Below are 9,339 nucleotides of genomic sequence, written 5' to 3'. Positions count from 1 at the left end.
ATATATATATATGCAAAACGAGACTCAGCAAGGATTCCCATTTGTTTCATTGGTGATACAGTCAAACACCAAACCAAGAWAACGTAGTTAAATGAGCACTAAAGCATGCAGTGGAAAAAGAAGCTCAGTTATGATAGGAACTCCCCCTATCTGTTTACAACTGTAAAGAGAGGTTGTTCCACAGCTTTAAAGCAGAAACTTTATATTATTAAACACCGTAACGTAGTTATAAACAGATAATGACATTGTAGAAGTTTTTTGAAGTTTAAGTCAATAATTTGTAGATTTTTCATATTTTGATTTCAAGGAGCCATACTTAATTGTTTAAGCTTTTTAGAGCAATAGCTCTGCAGTTGTTTTTGATGCGAAATGTAAAAAAAAAAGTTGGATGACTTAAGACTTTTGCACAGTACTGATATTCGTAATAAAATTTATTGGATGTATGTATGAATATGTTAAGCATAAAAAATAATAATTTAATAAATGAATTATTTAATTATTTATTTTTGCTGAAGGTGCTTCGGCGGCTGCTGGATTCCGTGGAGTTTCTGGAGGAGATGAGCGGGCCAGGGGAGCTGGCGCTGGGTGCTACAGAGCGAATCCTGCTGAGGGAGCTCACTGACACTCTGGAGCCCTTCACTGAGGCCTGGGACATGGTGCATGGAGACATCCTAGCAGACATTCAGTCGGACAGACATGTGTCCATCAGCCTGGCTCTGCCCTGTGTCCTCGGCCTCCGGAAGCATCTCTCGGAGACGTCCGCTCCCCACTGCCCAGCCCTTCTGCTGAGCCTGAGCCAGTCTCTGGAGCGCCTCTTGGCCCCTATTCTGGAGAACCCCCTCTACATCACTGCGACCACCCTGGACCCCCAGTTCAAGCTGACATGGAGCAGCAACCCTGACTGGCACAGACAAGTTCTCATAGAGGAGTTATCCAAACACTCCTCGGCCTCCCCCTCAGCAGATCTCAACAAAGACTTTCAGTCCCAGACTCTTCCTGTCCCGGCACCGTCTCCGGTCTCGTCGCTGTCTCGGCCATGCAAGTTGTTCTCATTTATTAAGCAGAGACCCGCAACACAGGCTAAAAGCCTGGAACAGGAGTTGGCAGTCTACCTTCGGGAGGAGCCCACGGATGAGGAGGCTTTGCATTACTGGCGCCGTAAAGCTATTGACTTTCCTCTGCTAGCCCAAGTGGCTAAAAGAGCGTTCACAATACCTGCTTGTAGCACAGCAGTGGAGAATATCTTCACTACAGCTGGGCACCTCCTGTTGCCAGAGAGAGGCTGCGTCTTACCAAAGAACCTGGAGACTCTCATCTACCTCAAAGCTAACTACAAACTATTATGGAGTTAGAACTGCTAGAACCACGATTCAAGACTTTCTTTTATCTAAACAGCACCTGAAGATGTCCCCCCCCACCCACACACACACACACACTTTGTAAAGTGACTTCTTGGATACAAATCTTTCTTGCTTTTGAAGAAAACTATTCCAGCAACATAATAGTGCCCAAAGTGAAGGCCATTTTGTATGAAACTGAATGAACTACCAGTTTCTATTCACAAAATGGGTTTAAGTGTGGATTGCCTGTATACAGACTATTACTGTCGACTGAGACAGCGAGAAGCAAATCAATACTAAAGTATTCACTCTGGCATTATTTTGCCTGTGTAAGGTCTCTAGACAACCACAAAACTCGTATTGTCWGTTTTCAACATGAAAAGTAGCTTCTGTCTGCAGCAGCCCACTGACAAATGACAACCAAATGACAACCAATTAATGCATACTGAGGTGTCAGATTTATGTACAATAGGCTGCYGTTACTTTATTATCAAATTCTTTTAAAGGATAGCATCAATTGCTAAACCAATACTGTATATCCATGCATCATATTGTTTTYCTTTATGTATCTGTGCCTCCTCACTGGGGTTTTTAGAATAAATGAGTTCACTTTTTAACAGAGACGTGTGTGTGGTTGGCAGCTATAGAAGAGCCGAAACAATTCTAAATTGGGAGGCAGACTAAACTATGAGGTGTTATGGAGCTGTCACAGCCTACCTATCGCTTGCTGTCTTGCATGCCAGTGTTTTGGAACAAAGTACTTGTATGATTTATTGGCACAAAGCGCAAGTGTTTGTGATGACTCAGTTACAACACCAAATCTTAGCCTAACATCTGTGAAACTGACAAGTTGCAGCCTATTTTGTGTTTGTGAAAGTTGGTTCRGTGGTGGACATTTTGTATTGGGTTGACTCCAAAAGCTAAGCCACTCGAGGGATGAAAGTTTCATTAAAATCTGTCCAGTGTTTCATGAGTAGTGTTGTAGTACTCGTAACAGGTCTCAGCTTCAAGACCACTTTTTGATGGTCTCAGACTCAGACTTATTTGCACTTAGTCTTGTCTCGTCTTGGACGTTGAGGATTTGGGATTTTATTTTCATTTTATTTGTTTACGTCCTTGCTTTCAAAGAATGTAAAATGTACTGACTCAAATCCATGTATTTTTTTTTACCACTGTCACCCATCCCCACCTCTTTTCACTCGCATGTGGTACTCCAAGAGATTGAGCAGGAGAAGATGTCTGCAAAATCTTTAGTAAAACAATTTGGCTATATAAATTATAAAGAATATATTTATAAAACAACAGCCAGAAAAGCATACAACAACTTGTAAATTCTGCAGTTCTTCGCTTTCAGAGATGGTGGGGACCACGTCAGACTTTTATTGTCACTTAGAACAGAAGCACAAAGAAAGATATGTTATGTGTAAGTGATGTTAGCAAAGCTTGGTAGCTAACGTTAGCGATTTGCCTCTACCAAAATTCTTTACCGAGCTTAAGATATTTAGTCAGTATTATCTAAATTAAGTTAGCTACCTGTGTACAGAATACTGTATGTTTAAGGGCACTAGTTCACTTGTTTTTTTTTTTTTTTTTTGGTTTTGGTTTTAGTTTTGGTCTTGACTCGGTTTCAGCTGCTAAAAGTTTTGGTATTGTCTCAATCTTGATATACTCTGGTCTCGGTCTTTGTCCTCAGATTAGGTGGTCTTGACTACAACACTTTTCATGAGATATTATGGTAACAGACAGCAAACTCATACACAGGCAGCCTTCTGTGTAGGTGGACAATATCATATTTACAGGCCCATAAAGAGGATCAGCTCCTATTGATTTTCATTCTTTTCATTTTTTCCCAATCTTCAAACTTTAAAGATTAGGAATATGTCATAACGGAAACTGACTTTTGACTTCTGTTAGAACATGTTAAAAGCTACCTCTAGCTGTTCCTTTAGAGAATAATGAATGTGTTATTTTGTGCGTGTTTGCCTCTGTTCGGGGGTTGCTTTTATTGGTTGGGGATGGGCCAGTGGGGAGGCAGGGTAATTGCAATAATTTCATTAAAATAAAATTTGAGTCAGCAGGCAGGCAGCCAGCTGTCACAGCTTACAGAGCTGCTGTTTCCCCACCCTCGCCATCCAGTAAGGTCAGAAAACTGTCCTTCTAAAACGAGGCTGTTTTTGACTTATTTGAAACAGCAAGAATGGAAATTAGTCACTTTAAAACCGAACTGCAGAAACGGTTTTTGCTTAAAATCCATTTCACATCAAATCAATTAATCTGTGGGGGGATACAGTGAGACTTCCCTCACAGATAATAATTATCCAGGATWGCTATGATCCTAATGATTATCACCGCAGGATGTCTCTGTGGATTTAAATCTGTGTGAACGCGTTCATCTTTGAGACATGTGTTCTCTTGTTGCTCTCTCTCTCGCTCTGGGTGTGTTGTTTGTGAACGCACTCCTCCCTCCCTCGGCCGTGACAGCTCATCCGTTCGAGTTAGTCGACCGGGCCTGGACGCAGTCCTTGTGGTAATTGCCTCTGAAATGAATTACTTGGCACAGAGTAAGACTGCGGGAGGGGAGGAAATTGTAATTGAACCGCACCCCCTCTCCATCCTGCCTGTCCCTCTCCCTCHTGCCTCGAGTTATTATATCTGCAGTGCAGGGAGACGTGTTCCATCTGCACACAAATACACTCACCAAACCAATTTCTCCCTCCCACCCCACACACACACACACAATGGCCTCGGCAGAGCAACATATTGATGCAGGGTGATTTCAGAGATTGATTGTGCATGAGCACACGCACACCAGGACACGCTGCACTCCTGCACTCTTTATTTATAGCACGGGGGAGTAATACTCTCTTAAGCACTGTGGTTGCTTTTGTTTCGACTGCCTTGCTCCTAATATTCCCTTATTTGTGGTAACCTTTAGATGGCCTTCCTAATGCTTTGCAGGGATTTGGAGGTGGCACAAAGAAAACTGGCGTTCCGTATCAAAATAGCCTTGGTGAGCCCCTGCCCTCTCCACTGTTATTAATATCTGCCTTTTGCTGGCTTGCTGACAGATTGGAAAGCCTGATGGATTGAAGAAAAGTGTGTTTTTCCTTCTTGTTTTGGCAACTGTGTTGATGTATAGCCGGAATAGCACTTTTTTTTATCTACACAATGCAAGTCCACATTTGTGCTCGGTCATGCACTGTCCTGTGGCCTTTCAATAACCAGAGCATGGAAAAACGCGGCGGGGGCTACTTAACTGAGCAGCCTGCACCCAGACACACATGTACATGCTTGAGCCGTAACTCAGCACACAATGGCATCTATTTCTGTAAATGCACCAGGGTTATCACCCCCCCCACCCACACACACACACACACACACACTTACACTGCCTCTCCTTCTCTTTCTATTTCTGTCGCTCCCCATGTCTCTTTTTTCTATCCCCCCCAACACTCCCACCTACTTTCTGCAACATCATGGCGGATAGAACCAGCAGGCTTGGCGTTAAGAGGAAGGAGAAAACGGTGGAAAGCAAAGTCAATGACGAGCGGGACAAAGACAAGGGGAAGGAGAAAACTGTGAAAAAGCCYGACAAACCGGTGAAGAAGGACGAGAAGAGCCCAGAGTCGGCGGAGGCAGAGGAGAAGAAGAGGAACGGGGAAAGTGACGGGGCGACAGGAGCAGAGGCCAAAAACAGTGAGGGTAATGGAGGCTTTCAGCCCATCGAGCTGCCTCCTTTTGAGATTGTCACAGGGTGAGTCCGCTTTAATACACACACAAACAGTTAAACTCTCTCCTTTTTAGTTATCAATAAAATTCAAGCATTTTTTTTTCTCTTAGTGAAGACAGATACAAATGACTTGCACCTGCCATCATTTGTCTAACTCGGTGGTAAGAATAGGGATGAGTCACATCGACGTTGAGGCCTCCTGAATCACTCTGCTTAGCATCTGTTCTCTGCTCTCTGTTCTTTAAGCCTGGTTGATATCAAAGCTATAAGAGATCTATATCTGGGCTCCATCTGTCTCTCTATATACAACAATGAATGATTATTGAAGCAAGGCAGCTGGAGAATGTGCTTTGTAGGAGCCCGACACACTCACTGATCAGAGTCTGTGATGATTAAAAAGATTTTTTTGTGTTCTTAGAGATGACAATTTTTATTACCACACGGTGTGTCTTCTGTCTGCAAAGTTCTTTCAGCGTTAAAATAGGCTGACGTATGCAAGCACCTGTACCTTATGGACAAGTGTTTTTTGTGAATTCTTCCAGAAAAAAAAAACAAATGCTGATGAAAACTCTCACTGTGCCTCTCTGTTAGGGAGCGGATGAGCCCATTCTACTTCAAGTTTCAGTTCAGGAATGTGGAGTATTCGTCTGGGAGGAACAAAACCTTCCTGTGTTACAGAGTGGACACGGCAGGAGGCGACACAGAGCCTCTGAAAGGTTACATGGAAGATGAGCATGCCATGGCCCACGTTGAAGAGGCCTTCTTTCAACAGGTGATGAAAGCTCTCGTCGTGGCGTGCAAAATCGAAACGTATTGAGAAGCTGTTCTGACATAAAGGTGACCTGATTTTCAAAAGATGCGTAGATAAAGCCGACTTAATTTAACAGAGAAGAAAGTAGAGGAAGTGCATTAACTGCAAACATGCTATGCTGAACAACTTTGCTCTAATTTGATGGGGAAGCCAAAACTAAGTTGTTAAAGTGAAAAGAAGCAGACTTCTAACTGAAAACTAAAAGAAGAATAACAATAGTTAAAAGATAAAATGAGCAAAACACAAAAAATCAATATGTAAAGTCAAAATAAAAACTAGTAAAATGCTATCTAAAGCCAAATGAAACCAAAAGGCTAAAGCTAAAAGTAGCAAAATGGTAGCTAAAAGTAGCAAAAGATTAAGAATGTAAAAAAGAACTAGAAACTGGAAGCATCAAAAAGCTAGCCAAAAGCTAAAAACAGCAAAAGTTAAGTAAARTAGCAGAATGGTAGCCAAATGGTAAAATTAGGAAAAAAGTTAGCTTAAAAACTAGAAGTAGCATAAGGAGACAAAAATAAAGCAAGTACATTGAATCAGATATTAAAAAGAACATTTTTTGAAGAGTGTTTTAAGTATTTCTATGGGAAAACTTTTTTTTTTAGATAAAATGAAAGATATGGAAGTTACAACAATCAACTCACCTCAATAAGCTGATATATGACAAATAAAATAGTACAAGAAATGCAGAAGTAATTAGACTGCAAAACAGCATAAAACAGGAAACTAATCATGTAAATAACCCTGAACAAATAATACCTTTTTAAGATTTCTGTTATTTTGGTGGATTTCTTGCCATTTTTCCTGCCTGTCTAGTTCTGTGTGGTTCCAAGGCTGTTCTGCTGTGCTGTTTTATGTCTAGCCACAAATGTTGAAGTGTGTCCTGTATAATCATGCTGCTGTAAAAAGCAAACCCCTTTAGTTTATGCAGATGCCTTCAGATTTTGCATTTGTTCAATTTAATTCAGTCTTCATTCTGGCATTAAAATATTTATGTGTCGCCAACTTCAATCTAATTCAATTCTTTTGCATTAATTCACAACAGAAGTCCTCTCCAGGCACTTAACAGTGGAAGCAAACATGCATACATATTACATTTAACCCTATTTACTTTAATTCAATTCAGTCAAACCCAATTCCCTATTCTAATCGAGTTAGTTCAGTTCAGCCAACTAAGTATAAATATATTTATAAAATTATATTGTTCTCTTAAAGATGCCAGCATCTTTACCTTAGTTTGTTGGGGGTTTGAAATGGCATGACAGACCCAAGCAAACACAAAAAAAAAATGCCAGGCAAGCAACAATTTCAAATGGATTGACTGCAGCAGTAACTGCACATGGAGAATAAAAGAAGCAGAGTGAAAATAACTTATAATTTAAGATACCCCATCTGTTCAGGCCATGATTATAAAGGAGTCATCTGAACTAATCACAACTTTAAAGTACAACTAAACTTAAACACATAATCTAAAAAGGGTAGAGAGCTAACTTCAGATCAGCATGAAGGAAACGAAACCTGATTGCTAAATGCGCTGACCCCTATTCTAAATTTGGAAACTGTGCAACATGATCCCATAAAAACGGTCTCCCAACTGCTTAACACTTAACAGAGACAGGGTCGCTTTAGGAATTTCTTGAGTTCACTGAGCTTTGTTTTTGCTAATTCTAGTCCAGCGGTTTTAATTTAACTTCAGCAGCTGATGTAACTTCGTAAAAGAATAGAAACCATGATAGAGTCTGCTTAGTATTTTAGGCAAATGTGTATAAAGTATGTACTTGAAAAAATAAAGTAAAAGTAAAAATACCATAAAATTCATAAAACTGTTCATAGTAATTGGGAAAGCAAAGTACTTGTACACACGTTCTAGCAAATGAAGTGTTACTCTCAACTTTCGTCCATCTGTCCGTTTTATTCTGCATATCCGGGGTCGGGTCATGGAGGCAGCAGCCTAAGCAGAGAGACCCAGACTTCCCTCTCCTCAGCCACTTGGGCCAGCTCCTCTGGGGGAATCCCAAGGCGTTCCCAAGCCAGCTGAGAAATATAGTCCCTCCAGCGTGTCCTGGGTCTTCCTCTGGRCCTCCTCCCAGTGGAACTTGCCTGGAACACCTCACCAGGGAGGCGTCCTAACCAGATGCCTGAGCCACCTCAACTGGCTCCTCTCGACGTGGAGGAGCAGCGGCTCTACTCTGAATCCCTCCAGATGACTGGGCTTCTCACCCTATCTCTAAGGGAGAGCCCAGACACCCTGTGGAGGAAACTCATTTCGGCCGCTTGTATCCGCGATCTCGTTCCTTCGGTCACTACCCAAAGCTCATGACCATRTGAGGGTAGGAATGTAGACCGACTGGTAAATCGAGAGCTTCACCTTCTGGCTGAGCTCTCGCTTCACCACGACAGACCGGTACAACACCCGCATCACTGCAGATGCAGCACCAATCCGCCTGTCGATCTTCCGCTCCATTCTTCCCTCATTCGTGAGCAAGACCCGAGATACTTAAACTCCTGCGCTTGGGGCAGGACCGCCTCCTCGACCTGGAGGAGGCACCCTACCCTTTTCTGGCTCAAGACCGTGGTCTCAGATTTGGAGGCACTGATCCTCACCCTGGCTGCTTCACACTCGGCTGCGAACCGCTCCAGTGAGAGCTGGAGATTACGATCTGATGAAGCCAATAGGAACACATCATTCGCAAAAAGCAGAGATGTGATCCTAAGGTCACCAAAACGGATGCCCTCAACACCTCGGCTGCGCCAAGAAATTCTGTCCATAAAACTTATGAACAGAATCGGTGACAAAGGGCAACCGTGGCGGAGTCCAACTCTCACCGGAAACGAGTCTGACTTACTACCGGCAATGTGGACCAAGCTCTGGCACCGGTCGTACAGGACCTAACAGCCCGTATCAATGGGCCTGGTACCCCATACTTCCGGAGTACTCCCCACAGGAGTCCCTGAGGGACACGGTCGAACACCTTCTCCAAGTCCACAACTGGAGGCACTGATCCTCATATTGTCTTGTTGTTTTGTTTTGTCAACTCGAGTTGAGTTAATTGAGGAAACTTACATATTTTGTTTTAAAGAAAATGTGTAAATTGCTTCACATTTACACAACTTGGTTTAGTGGTACCAGTGCTTGTAATAAGGTGTYAAATTTTATTGTGAAGGAAAAAAAGTATTATTTCTATGATTTGAATGTAACAAAATAAAAGTTACAATAAAAAAATACTTGGTAAAATACAAAAGCAATAAATAAGTATAATAAAAAAGTAAATGTACTTTATTACTATATACCTCTGGAAAAGGTAAGATATTAATTGTGTATACTTTTCTACGAAGATGTGAACTATCATTTCAAATACCTTTAAAAATTTACTTTATTCTTTTATTATTTTGATCAAGAGATAAAGCTTGAATGCTTTTATGGGAGTAACAAGGGAGTGGGGGCTTGACATGGCTTAGCA

General features: G+C 41.8%; 2 protein-coding genes across 3 annotated transcripts in view; both read left to right on the top strand.

Moving 5' to 3' along the window:
* The window catches only part of si:dkey-109j17.5 (zinc finger BED domain-containing protein 6), a 6,838-nt gene extending 4,877 nt beyond the window's left edge, over positions 1-1,961 (top strand). For both annotated transcript variants that reach the window (XM_014018126.1, XM_014018131.1), the window contains exon 5: positions 516-1,961. In XM_014018126.1, the coding sequence (XP_013873580.1) occupies positions 516-1,352 (837 nt within the window). In that variant the 3' untranslated portion in view covers positions 1,353-1,961. The remainder of the gene's footprint in view (positions 1-515) is intronic.
* A 2,751-nt stretch (positions 1,962-4,712) lies between these two features.
* Positions 4,713-9,339, top strand: part of apobec2b (apolipoprotein B mRNA editing enzyme, catalytic polypeptide-like 2b) — a 5,424-nt gene continuing 797 nt past the window's right edge. The window contains exons 1-2 of the mRNA XM_014018158.1: positions 4,713-5,094; positions 5,662-5,842. Of these exons, the coding sequence (XP_013873612.1) occupies positions 4,817-5,094; positions 5,662-5,842 (459 nt within the window). The 5' untranslated portion in view covers positions 4,713-4,816. The remainder of the gene's footprint in view (positions 5,095-5,661; positions 5,843-9,339) is intronic.

This window comes from Austrofundulus limnaeus, unplaced genomic scaffold, assembly GCF_001266775.1.
Source record: "Austrofundulus limnaeus strain Quisiro unplaced genomic scaffold, Austrofundulus_limnaeus-1.0 Scaffold3, whole genome shotgun sequence".
Classification (NCBI taxonomy): domain Eukaryota; kingdom Metazoa; phylum Chordata; class Actinopteri; order Cyprinodontiformes; family Rivulidae; genus Austrofundulus; species Austrofundulus limnaeus.
The sequence above is the reverse complement of the archived record's forward strand: the minus strand, read 5'-3'. Positions and strand labels throughout refer to the sequence as shown.